At 34.8% G+C, this 22580-nt stretch overlaps 2 protein-coding genes across 2 annotated transcripts in view; both read left to right on the top strand.

Moving 5' to 3' along the window:
• The window catches only part of LOC148955828 (uncharacterized), a 31385-nt gene that overhangs the window by 5777 nt on the left and 3028 nt on the right, over window positions 1–22580 (top strand). The window contains exons 2-3 of the mRNA XM_089107918.1: window positions 16314–16535; window positions 19241–19384. Coding sequence (XP_088964044.1) covers window positions 16314–16535; window positions 19241–19384 — 366 coding nt within the window. The remainder of the gene's footprint in view (window positions 1–16313; window positions 16536–19240; window positions 19385–22580) is intronic.
• LOC148955827 (polyisoprenoid diphosphate/phosphate phosphohydrolase PLPP6) overlaps window positions 10016–22580 on the top strand; it is a 49372-nt gene continuing 36807 nt past the window's right edge. Inside the window, exon 1 of the mRNA XM_089104476.1 lies at window positions 10016–10033. The gene's annotated coding sequence lies outside the window, so the exon portion shown is untranslated. The remainder of the gene's footprint in view (window positions 10034–22580) is intronic.

Below are 22580 nucleotides of genomic sequence, written 5' to 3'. Positions count from 1 at the left end.
GAGGTCTCATTTCATTGGAAATTGAAAGTTCTAGTTCACTTTTTAAGAGTCAAGAGAGTTAAACTAGCCAGCCCACGCTCTTTTTTTCCCCAAACACGTCCGCTACAAATTTTTAGATAGCCAGTGTTTTGGAAATTGTTCGAAAATTAGATAACAAAAACACCCCCGGAGCCCGGGGGGTACGCGTTGTAAGTGTTGTCCTGGGGCGCATATGGTTGTTATCAAAGGGATGCTCGTATAAACTTCAGAGAGGGCTCCTTTGATTGGAAATTGAAAGTTCAAGTTCACTTTTAAAGAGTCAAAAGATATCCGAGGACAACTAGCCCCCCCCCCCACACACCTTTTTTCCCCAAGCCCATCTGATAAAATTTTATAATAGTCATTTAATTAAAAATAGTTCAAAGGTCAGATGAGAAAAATTCCTGTGTCGACGGAATCCGCCACGGCCCGGAGGCAGGCTTTATGAGTTATGCTCTAGGGGCATATATAGTTCTTATGGAATGGATCCTCGTATAAACTTCGGAGAGGGCTCATTTGATCTGAAATTGAAAGTTCTTGTTCACTCTTTAAGAGTCAAAAGAGATCGGAGGGCAACCAGCCCCCCTCCTCTACGCCCTAAATGCATCAGATACAAATTTTGAGATAGATATTATGCTAAAAATAGTTCAAAGTTCTGATAACAAAATACTCCGTGTCGACACAACCCCCAGGGCCGAGGGGTAGGCGTTGTAAGTTATGCCCTAGGGGCATATATGGTTGTCATGTAAGGGACGCTCGTATAAAATTCCTAGAGGGCTCATTTGATTGGAAATTGAAAGTTTTAGTTCACTTTTTAAGAGTCAAAAGTGATTGGAGGGCAGCTAGTCTCCCCACACACTCCATTTTTTTCCCAGAGGCACTTCCTATAGAAGGGGTCGTCATTTAAACTTCGAAAGGGGCTCATTCGATTGTAAATCGAGAGTTCTATTTCGCTTTTGAAGAGTAAAAAGGGATCAGACGGCCAAAGCCCCCCCAAGCCCTTTTCCCCAAATAAACCTGATAAAAAATTTGAGGAGGCCATTTTGTTAAAAATAGTTCAACGATCATATAGCAATATCTCCTTTACATATGGTCATTTCGTTGAATTAATTAAAAAAAACTTTCCTAAAAATATGTTTTTCAAAGAAAAGTAAAGATCATTTTAAACTTAAGCTCAGGAGATACAAATACCTTTTAAAATTCAAACTCAAAACGACCAGAAACTACTATTAAAGAACAAATGAAACCCAAACCGAACAGAAATTAAATATACAGTCATATCAAAAAACATACAACAAGTAATAATATAAATGAATAAATAGATCTTAAAGCGAGTAATGCTTAGGTTGAACATGAAAATCAAGCTTAAAACAAAAAAAATATTTTGCTATTAAAGTATAAATTAAACTTAAAACGAACAGAAATTAAATAAACAATCAATGCGAACAAACATAAAATATATATTAATGTAAATGAAGAAATAAATCTTAAAACGAGTGAAACTTAAATTCAATATGCAAATAAAGTTTGAAACGAATAAAAATAACTACAAACAAGAGTTTGGGTATCGTATCACTGCAGAAGCCTAAAACCTACTGCGTCATTGGGGCTTTACTGAAAACAATTCTCTGAAATATCTTCACTTTTGTAACTTTAAGAAATCAAAAATTAATTAAGATTTTAGGGAATAAATATTACCATGTGTATATTAAATTGACAATGCACATTTTTTTTCAGTAAGCTCATTTGAATATTTTTTCAGTAAAGTACAAATTATATTCTGGCTTTCAGAAAGCATAGGGGTTTTGAACCCTACTCACATTAATTTATGCTCGTTACTCTAATATTTATTTTAATTTTTGTCCGTTTTGGGTTTCATTCATTTATTGATACTGATTTGGGGTAGTTGTATGCTTGGTAGGTTATATGATAGTCCGGACCCCAGGTGTTAAAATGTGAACCATACCACGACGGAATACTTACTGTCCGATTATTCTTTACTTTAATAAACGGATCTAGATCTTTTAATTTAATTCAAATGAGGCTTTTTTCAAAGTCTATAAGATTACCTCTTTTATAAAAATCTTATATATGAACAATAGGCAGCTTGCATAACTTGTGGACAGCGATTGACAACAATGAATGGATTGAAAAATAGCTCCAATAAGGGGGTTTAGACCATTTCACTTGCTGACACAAAGGGATCACGACTGTTTGGAATTGACCTTAATAGGAGTGTGCCAAAGCAGTTTTGCATCTATCACAGAGTATGTATTTTAACCTTATAATTGGATAATTATAATATATGTCCTATGTGTTCTCCCCATACAAAACCCCTTCCCATAAGTTTTAAACCCCCTTAATAAGTTATACCCCAGGGCATAACTTACAATGCCTACCCCTGGGCCCTGGGGGGCTGTGTCGACACCGGAGTTTTTTGTTATCAGAACTTCGAACTATTTTTAACAAAATGTCTATCTCAAAATTTTTATCTGATGCATTTAGAGCGTGGAGGAGGGAGATGGTCCAGTTGTCCTTCAATCTCTTTTGATTCTTTAAAAGCGAACAAGAACTTTCAATTTTCAATCAAATGATCCCTCTCTAAAGTTTATACGAGCATCCCTTCCATAAGAAATAATATGAAGGATTCGGAGAATCCTTAAATTACAACCCTTGCCCTGAGGGCTTTGGGAGAATTGTAATCCTCAAAGACCTAATTTCCAGAACTTAAAGCTACGTTTAATAAAATAGATGTCTTAAAAGTTTGATTGGATGTGTTTGGGGAAAAGGTGGGCGTGAGAGGGGGGTTACTTGCCCTCAAATCACTTCGCAATCATCAGACCATGTTCCCCGCAGAGTGCCGGGAGCTTTCTTCCCCAAATATTTATTATCATTTTTCATTGTTATTATTTCGTGGTATTCTACAACAAATTGGGACCAAATCTCCTAAATTTGGGATTAATAAATCTGGAATCTTAAACCTCAATACTTGTATAAACATTAAAATCCCCCATCAAAACGCACTCCAAATCACTATAACTTTCTTGTATTAGCGACAATTCATCATCTAAAATTTCCCACGTATTTTCTCGACTATGCGAACTATTCTATGGAGGGATACACAACAACAAAAATTAATTTCTTCCCATATTTAAAACAAATAAGCAACCAAATTAAGTTTTCAGATCTACTATTAACTCTTTTATAACCATCAATAGCTGATGAAACCAAAATAATTCTATAATTTCTTGCTGGTTTACGCACCACCTGTTCAACCAAATACCCTGGGAGAGATAATACAGGAGAATGATCGTTCCATGTTTCAATAAAAAAAATCACATCAAATGAAAGTAATTCATCATATAAATAAGGCAACTTACCACATAGTCCTTATATGTTCCATGACACTAAACTCAGTATATGACCCTTTTTTTTCCTATGCATCTATGCCTTCTGTCCGCCCATTAATACCACTAGCTTCTTCTTGAAGTTTCTTATTCCTAGCCTCTGTCGGGGAAAGGTAAAATGGTAATACTCGCAACTGTGACTATTAATATCTGTTAACCTATCTTGCTGTCTATTATCAACAAAATCACGGGAAAAGCCACTGCCAGGTCTTCTGTTAAGTCGTTTTCTTGGAGAATGGTTTCCTCTGGGTGCCACATTACGATTGCTTGGTCGATGTGGTTAATTAGGGCTAATAACTGCAATAGCAGGACTTTTAGTTGCCGACAGTGCCTGAGAAAAGGCTGTCAATGGTATTACTGTTTCGGCATCACTATCACTAGAATCACTATCTAGCCCCACCGGTATATCAGCGGGGTCATTTGGGAGCCTAGCACTAGGAGGTGGACCAAAATTTTTAACTGGCATCAAGTTACTCTTAAGCTGAATCACAGCCTTTCCTTCGTACCTGAATAGTTGGCCTAGGATAAACAGCTTGCCACCTCGTAACTTTGCATCACGGCTGTCGTTCTGCGTATTTACTTTAAGTGTTTAAGTAGAAGCTTGTTCTCCAAGACAGTACGGCCGCTTACTCCGTCTCCCGCCAACTACCTCTAAACCGATCATGTCGGACTTGAATCCCTCAATTGTCTGAAAACGTCCTCGAGGGAGGCCGTGCACCAGATTGGCTGATGTTATAAATCAAAGACTCTTCAACCGCAACATGGACCCAAATGAGGCCCCATCCTTAGCCCTGGACAGGGCTGCTAGGAGAAGACTGATAGCGCTGTCAAACAGTTCCCTCTACGCTCGCGACCCTGCTGAGCATGAGCATTAAGTCAAGTAAGTCAAATCTATGGGCCTCCCTTTATTTAGCCGTGTAATCTGGTGCCACCGATAGACCTGTCTTTCTCATAAAGAAATTATTTCTCCAGATGTAGTCTCTGATTTAGACCGAGTTTAGCTTCACTACTACTGGCCCTGATTTCAAACTAAAAATGTCACGTACATCACCCCGACTTATTTTTAGAGATGGCATAGCATGGTTTAATTGATATATAAGGTGTTACGGAGTATAATTAAATATAATCAAATTTGTTCTTTTCTGCTCTTCTTCGAGCTTGTTGGCTCGTTTGTATGTGATTACTAGGTCTGATTTCACCTTTTCCAGCTCTTTTTTAATTTCTTCATTTTTTTTAGCATTTTCATTATTTTGCATTTTCTCGGCATCTAGTGTTTGGTTTGTCATTTTCACATTTTGGATCTTATCGATGTACAAATGTAGTCCTTAATTTTATTTAGCATTGCTACCAAGCAATAAGTTACTTTTCTTGTCTTCAAAAAAGATAATCACAATTATGGCACAAAGCCACACAAAGGTAAAAATTGGTTACGCAAGCTGACCAGATTTAATCCTGTATTTTATCCGATTGAATTGCTCTTAACTCTCTGAACTCATAAAGGCAAGTGTTTGCTTTTCATACTTACCAATTAGTGACTTTAAAATAAATATTGTACTTACCGTCCCGTACCCTATCCTAAAACCTCCTTGTTCGTCATGTATTATATTAATTTTCATTTAACCATTTAGAAAGCCTGGTATCTAATAGTTTCTCCATTACCTTACTTAAATATATTCTAAGACCATACTGGCTATATATGACAAATGAAACTAAGAGAGGTACGAAAATAATAAATGAAAAATAAGATAAAAAAAAGTGAGAAAACGAGGATTTTGTCAGCCAGTGGCTGTCGGGGAAACTTCGAAAGGTTGTTTTTTTGTTTTTCTTTTCTTTTTTTTGGTAAGCCCTGAGGACGACATGGCAGAGGTCTTTGTCGAAATTTTTGCTAGTTTTTTTCGCTTTGTGTTTTGCCAATGGCTGACAAAATCCTCGTTTTCGCACCTTTTTTATTTTATTTTTAATTTATTATTTTCTTTCCTCTCTTAGTTTCATACCTTACTTAAAGCAGGGACACGCGCTATTAAGTGATAATTCTTGTGCAACTTGGGGTTTCCTCTCTTAAAAAGCGGGATAAGCAATGATCTCTTCCAATCATTTGGCCATTGTCCTGACGTTAACACCTTATTACAAAGAAAAACAATTATCGACATAAAAATTGAAAGAAAATTCTCAAATAAAGTTATTGGTATGACATCAACACCTGCAGCCGAACCTCCTTTTAAATTCTTGAATACAAACTTAATCTCATCATTACTCACATCCCCTGCTAAATTATAATTATGTTCCTTCACTGGATAAACAACCATATTTGGGGTATGTGCTACCTCTTGTATTTCTGTACAATCAGCTTCCAAGCTTTCTAGGTAATCAGGCTATGAATTGTCGTCTGGAGCAACCTGCCTATTCCCTTTTCTTTTCAGACTGTCATTCCTTATATAACCCCAAAACTTCTTAAAATCTTCATTTCTAAAATCATCTGCAATATCTAGTTTCTTCATATTCTCAAACTTTTTTTTTAATTTTTACTAACCTTTTATAATTTCTTCTTTTATCTTTATAGTCGGCTAATCTTAAACTTTGATCTTCAGTGCTATTACATTCCTTTAAACGACTCAATAAATATCTCAGATTTTTTTCATTACCTTACATTCCAAATCAAAATATCTTTCAATTTTCTTTTTTTTTGTCAGGTTATACGATTCTGCACAACTGCAAATTATTTCATTTAGCTCCATTATTATACCATGTATATCTATTCCATCCTCTTTTAACGCTTTCAACTTATTTGTTACATGCAACTTCAAAAGGTCCCCTTTAAATGCTACAAACTCATTATCTGTCAGATCCTGTCTAATTAGTTTTTCTAAGCCATCTCATCTAAGGTCCGCATTACATACATTTCTAACTCGCGGATCAGCGCCTTGAAACTGCCCAGTCTTAACCTTAAGCTTAATAGCTGTATGATCGGATCCAAGTAAGTTTAGCACATCCATACAAATTGTTTCAGGTGTAAATAGTGTATTAATCAGTGCATAATCTACAACACTTGGAGTTGGGCCCGAAAGGCAAGTAATGCCTTTCGCCTTTAATGCCCTCGCCCCTACCCTTATCGTTTCCAAACCTACCATACGCAATCATCAGACCATGTTCCCCGCAGAGCACCAGGAGTTTTCTTCCCCAAACATTTATTTTTCATTTTTCATTGTTATTACTTCGTGGTATACTACAACAAATTGGGACCAAATCTCCTAAATTTGAGATTGATAAGTATGGAATCTAAAGCCTCAATACCGGTATAAGCATTAAAATTCCTCATCAAAACGTACTCCAAATCAGTATAACCTTCTTGTATTAGCGACAATTCATCACCTAAAATTTCCCAAGTATTTTCTCGACTAAACGAACTATTCTCTGGAGGCATATATACTATACCCAAAATTAATTTCTTCCCACATTTGAAACAAATGCACAGCCAACGATAGTTTTCAGAACTACTATTAACTCTTTTATAACCATCAATAGTTGATGATTTAATCAAAACCAAAATACCACCATAATGTCTATTATTTATTGCTGGTTTACGCACCACCTGTTCAACCAAATACCTTGGGAGAGGTAGTACAGGAGAATGATCGTTCCATGTTTAAATAAACGAAATCACATCAAATGACAGTAATTCATCATATAAATAGGGCAACTTATCACATACTCCTTATATGTTCTATGACACTAAATTCATTATATGGTCCATTATATGGTCATTATATGGTCCTTTATTATATGCGTCTACGCTTTCTGTCTGTGCGTTAATATTACTAGCCTCTTCCTTGAGTTTCTCATTCCTACCCTCTGTTTGGGATAATGTAAAGTGGTAATACTCGCGACTGCGAATGTTAATACCTGTTAACCTATCTTGCTGTCTATTATTAACAAAATTCCGGGAAAATTCACTGTGTGATCTTCTATTAAATCTTTTTCTGGAAGAATGGTTTCCTCTGGGTGCCACAATACGAGTGCTTGAACGATGTAGGTCATTAGGGCTAATAACAGCAATAGCAGGACTTTTAGTTGCCGATAATAGCTGAGTTAAGGCTGTCGATGGTATCACTGTCTCGGCATATCACTGGAATCACTATCTAGCCCCACCGGTATATCAGCGGGGTCATTTGGGAGAGGTGGACCAAAATTCTTAACTGGCATCAAGTTACCCTAAACCTCAATCGCATCCTTTACATCGTACCTAAATAATCGGCCTAGGATAATCAGCTTGTCACCTCGTTACTTTGCATCACAGCTGTCGTTCTATGCAAGATTCATAATTTGCTTTAAGTGTTTAAGTAGAAGCTCGTTCTCTAAGACGGTACGGCCACTTACTCCGCCTTCCACTAACTACCCCTAAAAGAACCATATCAGACTTCAATCCCTTGATTGTCTGGAAAGGTCCTCGAGGGAGGCCACGCACCAAATGGACTGATGTTATAAATCAACGCCTCTTCAACCGCAACATCGACCCAAATGAGGTCCCATCCTTAGCCCTGGACAGGTCTGCTTGGAGAAGACTGACAGTGCTGTCAACCAGTTCTCTCTACGCTCTAGACCCTTCTGAGCAAGAGCGTTAAGTCAAGTAAGTCAAGTCTATGGGCCTCCCTTTGTTTAGCCGTGTAATCTGGTGCCACCGATAGACCTATTCTTCTCAATAAGGAACTATTTCTCCAGATGTAGTCTCTGTAGATGTAGACCGAATTTAGCTTCACTACTACTGGCCCTGCTTTCAAACTAAAAATGTCACGTACATCACCTCGACTTATTTTTAGAGATGGCATAGCACGGTTTAATAGATACATTATTTCTTGCTTCACCGTATACTCGCCAAGGTATTGCAGAGAATAATTAAATATAATCAAATTTGTTGTGTCTGCTCTGCTTTAAGCTTGTTGCGTAGTTTGTATGTGACTACTAGGTCTGATTTTACATTTTCCAGCTCTTTTTTAATTTCTTCATTTGTTTAGCATTACTAGATAGCTGTGTACTAATGTTATTTATCTATACTTGCAAGGCAGTAATTCTATCTGAAAGTCCAGGAATTGCATTAACTTTCTGCGAAAGCGCTGGTAATAAATCCAATTTGGAATTATTCTCCCGCAAAAACTGGGCATTTTGCAATTTCATGGCCTCTAGTGTTTGGTTATTCATTTTCACGCTTCGGATATAATCGATGTACAAATGTAGTCCTTAATTTGATCCAGTATCGCTACCAAGCAATAAGTTATTTTTCTTTTCTTCAAAAAAGATAGTCACAATTTTTTCACAAAGCCACACACAGGTAAAGTATGGTTACGCAAGCTGTCCAGATTTAATCCTGTATTTTATCCGATTGAATTGCTCTTAACTCTCTGAACTCTAAATCAATCAGGCGTCTTCAATTCGTCTGATTCAAGATATCAGGACGTCTTCACTTTTACCTCACCACTGGTGTCATTAGACAATTAATAGTGTCATTGTTTCTATTTCTAATGGTAGGTGTACTAGTATTTTCCAAGATTGATTTAAAATCTTCTTCTCCATTTTTAATGTTTGACTGTAGCTGCTATGTTGCATTAATCATTTTAGAAAATGTTTGTTGGTAATAAGACTTTTCGGAAAGTTTATTGTGATTAAAAAATTGTATAGATAATTGAGAATCGATATAAGTCCTCTGCGATTGATAATGAGGAGAAAAGTGTCAGTTATTGATAAAATATTGTTTTGTACAAGCTTCTACACGTAAAATGACTATCTTAATTGCATTGCTTGGTAGATTTGGACGTATTTGGTACATATATTTTTTTTATTCTGGATTTGTGTGGTGACGCTTTCTAATTAAGTCAAAATAGGATTTTAGTAAAAACAAAAAGACGCAAATACAAAGTTTCAAAACACCAGTTCTCATTTAGATGATGGAGGCATCCTGGTGTGTGTGTCCTTACAAGGAAATTGAGAAATCACCACTTCCTTGCTATGTGTGTCAATAGACCCGATAAGATATGGTTGATAAAATGTATAAAAGATACATTTTATGGGAACGGGAGTGATATACAAATTTTATGCTGGACTAACCTCTGGTCTGTTGGTTTTAGAAATACCTTGGAATATTGTTGGATTATTGTAAGTGTTCAAGTATTTTGTTATATTGTACTTTAATCTAGATCCCTTATACTTGTTGACACCCTGGGACAACCAGTCCCAGTGGCTTGCATATTATCAGATCTGTATCGTTGTATGTTAGCTGAATAAAAGTAGCGTTCTATAGTCAACCTCTCTACAATCTTATTTTAGTTCCCTTGAATACTCCCAGCTGGTACGCCCCATTAGTCAGGTCATAGCCTAAGGCACGCCACCAAAGTTTAATTACCTTAGGGCCATAGTTATCTCCCCTTTAAAGGGAGTAATAAAGGCATCAACTACAACCTTAATATATAACTTTAAGATCACTTTACCACATTTGGTACTTAAGTTTTACGCGTTAATTTGTTTTTCAGTGATCATTAAAGAAAAGGTGATTTATTTTTACATGGCAGCAACCCGATATAGCTTTCGAGTAAATTCAAAGCTTAAAAACGTGAGGAGAGGTGAATAGTTTTACTTTCTCCAGGTTAGACAAAATACGTTAAAGGTTATTCAACAAATATCTGTACTAACAATAGTAAACCTGAAAAGGTTTGTTTATTTCTTGGTTAGGTTTTTTTTTCCATCTTGGACAGTGCTTGAGTTAGGTGAATCAACCTCAGGAACATATCCAGATTCTTAATGATCTTCTGGAACATATTTTGAAGCACTTGTCCCCACTGCTACTCCCTCAATACCAACTTTTGATGATCTTCCACAATATTTTTGGTATAAAAAGAATAACTTTCAAAATGGATTGCTGGCTCAAATGAGATAGCCTATGCAAGGAATGTGTTTTGAGCCTCAAATATTTGTTCTGTCCATTCCAACTAGGCTAAAACTTAATTGATCTGTAAGTCTATCCTAGCCTATTCCTTATTTTTGAGTAAAAACCCATGATATGGCATAAAGTTCTACTAAGATAGGCTCCTAATAGGAATTTATTTTCAAAAACTAAAGCAAATAAAAAGAGATTAAAAACTGAAAATTAAGATAGGCCTATAATGTATTTTGTCAGAATTCTAATAAGCATACACCTTTCATATTTTCAATTGTCTAAGCCCTAGTAATAGGGTAAGAGTCTTATGTAAACCTAATTTCTTTTTTTTAAGGTCAACTTTTTGCTTACGAAATCTGTTTTAACCAGCTGGCATACTTGATTGGCAAAATAGGTGCGTTAGCCTTCGACATAACCGAGGTTCGTATTTTCTCATTTTTTAAATCCAGTAGATTTCAACTAAGCAAGGGAAATAATTTGGTCTACAAGTAAGAAAAAATAGTATTTTTCCTGTAAGTCTGTTTTTTTTTGTCAGTAATTATTTGCGTTTTGGGTGCTATGTTCTTTAACGTTAATTAACGAAAAATTCGGGAAAAAACTTTTTCAAAGAATAGTAAAGACCAAATTAGACTTCTGAGAAGAAACAAATTCATAAAATAATTTAAAACTCAAAACGAAAAAAAATATACTATATTTATAATTTGAATTTAGAAATACCGAAAAGTAATATTAAAAAATAAATGTAACTCAAAACGAGCAGAAATTATCTAAATAACCATGCAAACAAACATACAATAGGCATTAATAGAAATGAATAAATAAATCTTAAAGCGAGTAAAAATTAAATGGAAAATTCAGACCAAATTTAAAAGGAGGAAGAAAAAATTGGTAACTGTCCCCATCCCCTCCCCTGATGGTAAAAGGGCTAGAGCCCACTGCGTCATTAGCTTTTTATTGGAAACTGTGTGTGTTTGGAGCAGTCCTGTAAAAAATCTAATAAAACTAAACTGAATATTTGATATATAATTAAATTAATTGAGTCTATTTTAAGATTGTGTTTTACTTTAATTTTTTTTTAAGTATTATAAGTATATACTGAAAACAGACAACAGAATGAAAACAGACAACAATCAAATTCTTCATACCCTTCATAGTAATGAATGGTAACTAAATAACGATCCTTGTAAGTAAATAACGAAAGTATAAGAGCCTAACTTTTGATAACATTAAATCAAAGAATCAGCTTTTTATGGTGACTCTAAATATGTATTTGTTTATTAGACTTACAGACTTACAAATCAGACTTACAGGAAAAATACTATTTTTTCTTACTTGTAGACCAAATTATTTCCCAAATTATTTCCCTTAAATAGAGTAAAAAAGAATATACAAAGAATATACAAAAAAATGAAAGAATATACAAAAAAGATGAAATAGAAATAAATTTCTATTTTTACTATATTAAACTGTATTATAGAGTTATTTACTCTATTTTACTCTTTTTTTAACTCTATTAACGGGGTAGTTTAATTCTGATTACTGTGACTCTAAAAAACGGGCACTAGAACTTCTGGTAATTAATCAAATGATGTCACTCAGAAGTGAAACCGACCAACCCTTCTATGAACGTCTTGTGTGCCAATGAAGTATAACTTGTGACCCGGGACCTAAGGGCTATGAGGGGGGGGGATCTAATCCCCAAAGACATGATTAGTCAAGTTTTCAATTATGCTTAACAAACGAGAATCTCAAAATGTTGATTGCATGTGAAGGGATAGGAGTGAGGAGGGTCGTTCCCGTGAAAACTTTCATTTTCCAAACAAAATGAAAACCCTTTCAAATATTTTTTCAACAAATCAGTCCATGCTGAGTACATTTGTAAAAAAAAAGGATAAGTAAATAAACATTGTGACAGCGGCGATCTTTACTTAGGCAGCACTATGGTCCTGTAGTTTTTTTTACCGTTTTTTGGTTTATTTTCTAGGTGAGTTGTTGGCTTTATGTCTATTGCACCATGGGCTGGGCTAGTATCAAACGAAAAAACCTACCCCGCCCAAATTGTCGTGTGGTGGGGAGGGGGGGAGGAGAGGTAGATAGGGATAAGGAGAGGGGGAATCTAAAAAAAATGAGTGGGAAAATTTTATATACCTTTATATTTTAGGTACGAGACATGGATCTGATTATTAAAAAGCCCAGATGTTCTCAAGCTATTTGGATAATATAGGAATTGCTTACTTACTTAGACTTGGGTCATCGCACGCTAGCTGGTGTACAATGTGGTAATTATGCCTCTCCCTGGTAACTTCTTTTAGTCTTTTGACCAAAGTCCTTTGAGCAATAGTGTCAACAGTATACCATGCTTTCCACGGAGGTAGCTTCATGGTATTCTGGTGCCAATGACGTCTGAGGCTAGAAGGAAAACACCGCGCATACAGTAATTATCAACCCCCTCCTAGTTTACCAACTGATGAGGTGTATCTTCTTGTTTCTATACAAAATAAAAAATTATCTGAAGTTCCAAATCCTCATTCTATAAACTTATCAAACGCCAGTTTGGATAGTGCAAACAAATGATAAGAACTGTAAGTCCGGTTTAGAAATCTAATTGAAATTAGGCAATACAGGCGAAACTGTAAAAAAAAAGAGGAATTCAGTAAAAATTTTAACACTTTGGATACATTCACCTTTCAGAAAGTTAGGGCTAAGATTCAATCTTTATTGACTGCCATTAGCACCAGAATCTGAAATCCAAGGCAGTGAATACTTTTTTAACAGGCAATATATACTTTTTGGGTTAAGTTGTTCTTTTTTAAGTTTTTAGTCCCATATCTTAACTAAAAAGATAATTATCTAGTTTACAATTTATCCAGTATATTTAAATAAACGTTTACTTTAAAAATAATAAATAAAAAAAAAAAAAACACTTGCAAAAAACTAATTTTATATTAAAAAAAAATTTAATAATTTAAAACATAATTATGTAAAGACGAAAACAGACAAGGAGTATTAAATAGATAAAAAAGAAATGTTTAATATGTATAATGATATTAAAATATAGATTATATAATACAAAAACAATGAAGCTTGAGGTGCATCTGGCATAGATAACAAGTAGATGGGATTTTCTGATGAAGAACAACAGAGAAGTATGTTTCTTGAAAGTCATTTCCCCCCACAATGTCATTTAAATAAGAAGATTCGAAGTATATTTTATTATGCAATGTTTCTATGTCATATCAATTATAATCTTAATACAAATGAAACTGAGTTGCATTATATTATTGGAAGTAATTTAAAATGACGATTTGAATTTTATTTTTCAAGACTAATAATATGAACGTCACGAAGGAATGAGTTAAGTAAACTAGAACAGCTGTAATATCTTCAAATAGCAAAAAAATTGAAGGCTCATATCAATGTCTTAAAAGATTTTTTTCATGAAATTGAAGCTAAAGATATACATAAGACAAAAGTCTATTCGGTTAAATACTATAACACTCCTGGATGTTATGTCATTTGCTTTTCACATCAGTTAACTTCAAGTCAGTTCTTGCGAATTTTTTTAATCAAATGGGGAATTTATCATCGAATTTTAGTCAAACTCATTATGAGATTGTTGGAGAAACTAAATCAAATATATACTAAATTCATATATAATACAAAATTCTTCTTCTGTTTAATTCAAAAATGTCATGAGACTTTTATTGTCATTCTCGTTGGTTCGAGTTTGTATAATTTTTAAATCAATTAATATTTTTTTTGGCTTGTTTTTTGTACATTTAACTGTTACATCTATTAACACATTCGGGCGTAGAATTGAAGTTCTTGGCACACGAAACCAGACAATTCGACCAAAGTATGTCTAAGTTTTTGTCATAAAAACAAGATTAAGTGTGGGTGTTGAAACGTACCAGCTAATTCATACGCGCTACTTATATACATTATTTTTGGAAATGAGTAATCCATCAAAACAACTTGTGGGTTGTGGGAGAGTGCCCTCCTCAAAAACATATTTTCTAACTGGAAATCAACTACGCTGGACAAAATGGCTATCTCAAAATTTTGATTTGATGCGTTTGGGGGAATGATGGGCGTGGGGAGGGGGGGGCTAGTTGCCCTTCAATCACTTTTTACTATTAAAGAGGGCAACAGCCACTCCAATGTTCAATCGAAAGAGGCCTTTTCGAAGTTTCTAAGATAACTCCTTTGATACGAAGTGCCCTGGTATGGAAAAAAATAAAAAATAATACATTGTGCCATTATCGTTCTTTACGTGCAATTGCGCTGCCTATGATGAGGAGCTGCCGTTGCCTAATATAGTGCAAGATTTAGCTAAAGACAGGTCTAAAAGTCTTACGATTAACAGAAATAACAAGAATTGTTTAAACAATTTCTTCTGATATAAACATTGAAGCAACAAAACTATTTTTTATAATTCATTGTTGGCTGTTACCCCCCTAAGAATCTACATCACGAACATGAGACACTCACGGGTGGTTGTGGTCATTTTAACAGGCAATCATCTTCGGCTCAGTAATAAACTGAATTTTAGCTAAATTTTGATGAAATGTTTAGTTAGAAATTGGTTAGGTTAGGTTGGGTTAGTTTAGGTTATATATTTAATATAATGTTGTGGCGGTAGCCATTTTTCATAATTTGTTGTTCTAGTTTCAATAATTTTGTTACATAAGCATTGTTTTATTATACCATTTTGGTAGATTTAATTTCTCTTAGAATAACTTAAATTATTCAATGTTTAATATCTAAAAAGTAATTATCCTATTTTTTGAACCATGAGATTTGTTTTTTATTAAATTTGATAGGTAAATTTCCAGTTTGACTGACTCTTACCATCCCTTGCCTCTCTTAACCAGGTTCAAATTTAAGTTATATTTAAAATTATCATAGGTGACTTTGGTATTTACAAATTATTTTTGGTATCTATTTGTTATCGGGATTTCGTTATAATTGCGTGTCATATACAATTTTCAAATCAGGTAAATTTTTTTTAAAACTCAAGTATCAAAGTCTTAACAAAAGTTATTCGACTGATATATTTCAGTTGATCAGGCTGATCACCAATACAAAGATTCAAAAGGAGGCTACAGGGCCAAACGTAGTAAATAAAAAAGTCTTAAGCAGGAATCTATCTGTGGTTCTTTTTTTTCTTAGGTGGGTATTTTACAAAAATATTTTTCTGGGGAGGGGAAGGGGTTACACAAAAAAATATTTATATCCATTTTTGTGTCGTTTTTCAGAGTTAGACAAAAATTTCGGGAAGGGGGGGGGCTCCTAACCCTTCCTGGAAAAGGCTGTTATAATAACCAATACATATTAAAATATCCAATAATGAGAAATAGCTCCTGAATAGTCCTGTATTATAATATTTAAAGTACTTCAAAGATTTTCCCACGATAACCAATTGGTTTCAGGCATCTGCTACTTTTTTTTAACACCCTAAAGTATAAATTGTGTTTCTGGTCGGTCACTCAACCCGAGACATATCAAAACATTGTACTTGTTCTTTTAGTAACTTATTACGCCGTGGTAAGCTCGCAACCCGTGAAGTGTCTTTAACGCTAATGAAATAAAGGAAAATAGAATGAATATAGAATAGTTCAGAAACACATTCAGGCTATCTATTTGCATATTAAAGGGGGGGGGGGTAAAACAGAAAATGGATTAAATATTTAACCTACTTAACCCACCTTAGGGACCTTTTAGTCCCCCTAAACCCCAACAAACTAAAGTTTAAATTTAATTCCAGGAGTAAATAATTTACTCCTGGAATGAACGTTTTTAAACAAACATGCTTACATCTGAAGTTGAATTAGCTGAATTTTGCAGATACAAAAATGTTTTAACAAAAATTTTAAGATCAGCAAAAAGTCAATACTTCGCCGAAGTATTTGTTGAAGCAGAAGGCTCCCCCAGAAGACATGGGAAGTAATTAATATGTGCTTAAGACCCATGATCTTCCTGATGAATTAATAGCTGAAGATGGAACTAAACTTGCCTTAGGGAAAGTGGAAGTTATCAATGCATTAAATATACACTTTTCAAAAATTGGTGAGGAAACTGCGTCAACTGCTGGAAGCAACCTGGCCCGTCATCTGGATAATGAAACTGGAGAGGACTTCAAGTCATATCTACCCCCGTCTCACAATTTCTTCATTTTTCTTACCAATGTAACGCCAGATGAACTTTTACTTACAACAAAACTTTTAAAGTATTGATCTTCGGAAGTGATTGATGGGTCATCTACTAGTCTGATTAAATGCATAATACAGAATATTGTAATCCCACTTCCCCATGGGTTCAGTCTCTGTTTTAAATCCGGAAGATTTCCTTCTTGTTTGAATTCTGCAAGAATTGTCTTTTTGTATAAAGGAGGAGACACGAGGAACCAAGCACACTCTCGGCCGAGTTCACTACGATCTCCTGTTGGGAAGGTGCTCGAAAAGTGTCTACATAACCATATAGTCAGCTTTCTAATGAAATCTAGATGTTTTAGTCCGATGCAATTTGGGTTCCGAAAGTCTCACTACTGAGTGTGCTATTATGGCAATGACTCAGTTTTTTCATGACGCCCTCGACAAAGGTGATATTCCTGCAACAATTTTATTGACATTAAAAAGGCATTTGATACGATTTCCCATAAAATATTGCATACTAAACTTGATAACTGCGGCATAAGAGGCCCAGTTAATGACTTAGTAATGTCATCAAGGAGGCACACTTGTGTCTCTATAAAGAGGCGACCCACCACAATGTTAAGCGATTTCAGGTCCTAGAGGTCGCAGAGAGACGGCGGTAATAGCATTTTGTAGCCCAAGCTCAAACTAAGAAACTTGCAAAATTTCATCCTCCTCCGACTTTATCTTCATGGGGTAAACTGGGCCGGAAGGTTCGACCCTCCCACCACAGCCCCCCTTTAACGTTGTCCGATTGGGCTGAAATTTAGAGATTAAGTTTTCCTAGGGCCTGGGAACTTGTCCTCGAAATTTCAGCTCAATCCGACCACTCTTTCTCTGTTTTCAAAAAACCAAATATAGCCAGTTAAAATTCATTTCTCTTTTGTTTTTTCTTATCCATGACTAAAGGCCACAGATGAAAACTGATCCGGGTGAATGAGGACTCATTAGAAGCAGAATTTGACCTGTTAGGTCCTTTGATATTTTCAGACCGAAAGAATTATCCCCCGAATTTTAATTTACGAAAAACATCGGTTTCCTATAAGAACCCGCTATAAGCGGGCTAGCCCGGGAAAACGTGGGCTCGTTTTCCTATAAGAGCCCGCAAGCGATTTCCGGTCCTAGCGGTCGCAGAGAGACAGCGGTAATCGCATTTTGTAGCCCAAGCTCAAACTAAGAAACGTGCAAAATTTCACCCCCTCCGACTATCAAGGAGGCACACTTGTGCCTCTATAGAGGCGACCCACCACAATGTTAAGCGATTTCAGGTCCTAGAGGCCGCAGAGAGACGGCGGTGATCGCATTTTGTAGCCCAAGCTCAAACTAAAAAACGTGCAAAATTTCATCCTCCTCCGACTTTATCTTCATGGGGTAAACTGGGCCGGAAGTTTCGACCCTCCCACCACAGCCCCCCTTTGACGTTGTCTGATTGGGCTGAAATTTAGAGGTTAAGCTTTTCCCGGGCCCGGAAGCTTGTCCTTGAAATTTCAGCTTAATTTGATTACTCTTTCCGTTTTCAAAAAAACAAATATAGCCACTTAGATTCATTTCTCTTTTTTTTGTTAGCCACGCCTACAGGCCAAAGTTGGCAACTGATCCGGGTGAATGAAGAATCATTAGAAGCAGAATTTGACCTTTTAGGGCCTTTTGATATTTTCAGACCGAAAAAATTATCCCTTGAATTTACATTTACGAAAAACCTCGTTTTCCTATAATAGCCCATGTTAATTTTTCCCACCATAGCCCCCCTTTAATGTTGTCTGATCGGTCTGAAATTTAGAGGATAACTTTTCATGGGGCCTTGGAGCTTTTCCTCGAAATTTCAGCTCTGATCACTCCTTCCCTGTTTTCCAAAAACCAAATCTCAAGTTTTTTGGGGATTTGCTTGCTTTAAACAATATAGTCAATTTACTAATAAACACTTATAAGTATGTGACGTTAGTCCAAACGTCAAGACTCCTCTTTCAGCTTGAACACCCGGGTTCGATTCACCGCCGAAGGAAAAGTCTTATATGATGAATTGATAGTTTTGAAAAGAAAACTCAGTTCATTTTTTAATTAACTCTCGACACGATCAGCATACAATTAGTCAATCAATAATAAGTAATAAACTACAAAAACGTGCAGAAATTATTGGAAAAAAAAACTACGTTTTCTAAAGAGTTAAAGAGGCTGAGCCAAAAGGTCGAACCTTAAAACGTACAGGGATTAGGAGGCACAGTTGGGGGCTGCCGCCCCCAAACCCCCCGCTTTCGCAGCCTTTAAATAAAAAAAAGGTTTTTTAAACTGAAAGTAAGGAGCAACATTCAATCTTAAAACGAACAGAAATTATTCCGTAAATGAAAGGAGCTGTGCCTTCCTCAACGGCTCGCTCTTTACGCTAAATTTTTTATTGTTTAAAAAAAAGTTGTGAGAAAGTCAAACTTTAGCGTAAAGAGCGAGGCGTTGAGGAGGGCACAGCCCCTTTCATATACGGAATAATTTCTGTTCGTTTTAAGATTTAATGTCGCTCCTTACTTTCAGTTTAAAAAACTTTTTTTTATTTTAAAGGCTGCAAAAGCGGGGGGTTTGGGGGGCGGCAGCCCCCAACTGTGCCTCATAATCCCTGTACGTTTTAAGGTTCGAACTTGTAACTCGGCCTCTTTAACTCTTTAGAAAACGTAGTTTTTTTCAAATAATACCTAAAAGACCAAAATCAGTGTGTAAACGGAGGCGAAAAACTGGAAATAGAAAAACTGAAAGAAAATGAAAAACTGGAAATTGACTTGAGAGAAGAGATTAGTAAAGAGTATGAAGATATATTTGCTAAACGAGAAAAGACCCACACAGAATATGTGGAAGAGGTAAGTTTTAATTTGAGTGTAGAGTACAGCTAAACTCTAAAGTCCCACTCACAGGGGTATTTAGCTAGGTAGGCAATATATAAGCATAATGATTATCGACTTGTCATAATTTGCTTTTTCTTGTACGAGTAGTCCTGAATGGGAGCTGGTGTTTACCCCTCCCCGTAAAATACCCCCCTCGAAAATACTCCCAGCGATTTGTCTAAATTCACTTTTTCTAGACACTGAATAGTAAATAAACAGACCTGAGAAGGGTTGAGCATTTGGGTTTAGTTTTGGTTTCCTAAAAAAAAAAGAACTCTGAATGCTTTTCCTTATCCCATTTGCTGAAAACGGATTGACTTTACATTTTTCAAATTTAGAGTTCCCAAAATGTTTTTTTTTTCCTTAAAAAATTGGATTCCATGACATTGGAAATATAAATAACACAATGCAATTCTATTAAGTATAACTTAAAAGTAAACATAAATGTAAAGATAAAATCCCGATCGGTATTGTTGTATAGAGCGAAATTGAAAACTATAGACAGTTTGCCTTGATATTGGATATCCATGCAATTCTACCTACTTATAAAAATGCTGCTGTGTTTGTAAATGAAAAACTTCTTTATAATTTATTTGAATTCTTCTTCTACCTACGTTGACTAAAGTACGAAAATATGAAAGTGAAATTAATGTTTGAAAGTATATGTGTATGTATGTGTGGTATGTATGTATATATGAAAATATGTGTGTATATATGAAAGTATGTAATATATATATATATATATATATATATATATATATAATAATATATATATATATATATATATATATTATATATATCCGTATTCGGCAAACATCTTTAGTGTATTTTTTAAATTATGGAATTTTTTTCTAAAAATAAGTAAAAATATCCTTAAAAATCTGGAACATTCAACAATTCAATTTTTTATGAAAAGTAACTATTTGCATTTAATGCGGTTTTTGGTAGTAATTGGCGCCAAGTTAAAAAAAAGATACTTGGGCTTAAATCAGCAAAAATGCAGCTTAAAATATAAGGGACTAAATAGCTTATGAGGGTTCTTGCACGAAACAACAGATTGTAACTAATTGAATTGTTGCCTCATAAAAGTGATGGTGAATTTAAAAATCTTGTTTTGTCTAATTGTTTTCACGCTCCAATGTGGCAACACTGACGGAAATATGATACTACCCCAAAAACTTCATAATTTTGAAGTAACCCAAAAAATATTTTTAATTTGTCTTTTTAATGTGCGAATAGGCAGAAAAATCCAGTTAAAAAAATGTTTTTAATTTGATGTCCTTTGTTCTAATATTCTTTTTCACTTGGTTATTATTTGGCCTTCGTATGCATTGGGTTTTTGTCTTTTTATGACTCAAAATGTGTTAAATCCAACCAACACTAATCTTTTTCTTTTTATTTTTATTGAAAATATCCACAATCCTGCTTCTGGGGACCCATTTTTCTCTCGCTCAGTTTTGTTTTTGTTTGTGTTATATTTAGTGTAAAATAAATGATGATGATCAGCTAAACATTTGTTTTTCATCTTCCAAGATAATATAGAAAATTTTACGTAGAGAAACCCCCAATCTAAATTTTTCCTTATCTTTTTTGTATAATATCTTATTTCTAGTTCTTTGTGTTGATTTTTTCTACTTTTATTATACTTATATAATTTTTTTATTTTTTTGTTTCAGTATGTTTTAATATAAATTTTTTTATGAAATTTTAAGTTTATATCATAGGAGTAAAAGAAGAAGGTCCAAAGTTTTTTTTCAATCATTAGTGTAATTATGTTATATAAATTTCAAGCTTCGAGAAAGCGCCGAGGAAACAGCATAAAACTTACGATTCCAGCATTAATTCAAGAAAAGGAGAGGGGATCCTGTAGTTTATGTTAACCTTGAAAATCGGACTTTGAAGGTACCGCCTCCTTTTTTGTTTCTTATAATTATTTATCATCCTTCCTGCTTGGACATAAAGTTTGTCTTTTTATATTGAAGAGTTTTTATATTGATATTTTGGGTTTCATGATTATAGATAAAAGTTGTTTACTAATTTTTGTCTTTATTGGAGTGGATTGTGCCAAACAGTGCGGTAAATAATCCCATCTCGGATAATTAGGCTTTTTGATATCAAGGTCTGCCCCTAAGTAATCAACAGTGACAGTCATGGGAAAAAAAATTAGAACTGAAGACCAACTTAGAAAAAAACTTCGAATCCTTGCCCATAAGTTGAATAAAGCGGTGAAAAGCTTTACTGACATTATAATTCAATATTTCAATTTAAATTTATTATTCGAATAAAAACATAACACAAACATCAATAACAATAAAAATCATAGAATATAACTTTAAACTTTTTAAAAAAAATTAGTGACGTTGAAAAAAAAAGATTGAAGAATAAAATATGGGTAATTAAAGCAAATTGGTTAAAATTTGAAAAATTAAATTATATTATAAGTTTTGTTACATTGTTGCACAGCGTGCAGAAATTTGTGGCTAGCTCAACACTGGAGGGTATTTTATTCATTTGAATAATAGATTTGTAAATGGGAGATTGCTGGGCAGCAATAGGTTAGTAGTTGAGGAGGAAGATTATTGTTGAAAGCAGAGTCAGCAGGTTATAAGTTTAGTTTCTGTATTATTTGTTCTAGTGTAGCTGTACCATAATCTGAGTACAAATCACGGGTTGGATATAGACGGGGAAGCCAAAAAGCTGATTTAATGGCACGGTTTTGGGCAAATGTGAGTATTTTAGTGAAGGACCTGTTTTAATGTCCCCAAACTGATCCGCAACAAGGACAGTAAGGAAAAATCAAGGACTAATAGAAGGGAACTAGGATATCAGGAGGACGAAAATAGTTCGCACGGTTAATCATAGCTACTTTTCTCAAAATTAGTTCTATGATGTAAGAAATATGATTAGAGATCGACAAGCATGAGTCAATAAATACACCAAGAAACTTGGCAAACTCCACCTGTGGGAGCATGTAGGAGCAGTACTTGAGACCAAGATCAGGTTGGATTACGTCTTTGTTGTAGGGGGTTCTGAATATTACTACTTGACTTTTTTTGCTATTAATGGTCATGTTCTTCGTAAGGCACCACGCCTGGACTCTGTTCAGAAGTAATTGGGCAGAGGTTATTGCCGTTGCTAAATTGGTGCCAGTGATGAAGAAGTTGCTGTAATC

The sequence above is a fragment of the Artemia sp. Qi Xiang Cuo genome, chromosome 2 (genome assembly GCF_049724085.1).
Source record: "Artemia sp. Qi Xiang Cuo chromosome 2, ASM4972408v1, whole genome shotgun sequence".
NCBI classification, from domain to species: Eukaryota; Metazoa; Arthropoda; class Branchiopoda; order Anostraca; family Artemiidae; genus Artemia; species Artemia sp. Qi Xiang Cuo.
Note: the sequence above shows the minus strand (reverse complement) of the source record. Positions and strands in the feature narration are given on the sequence as shown.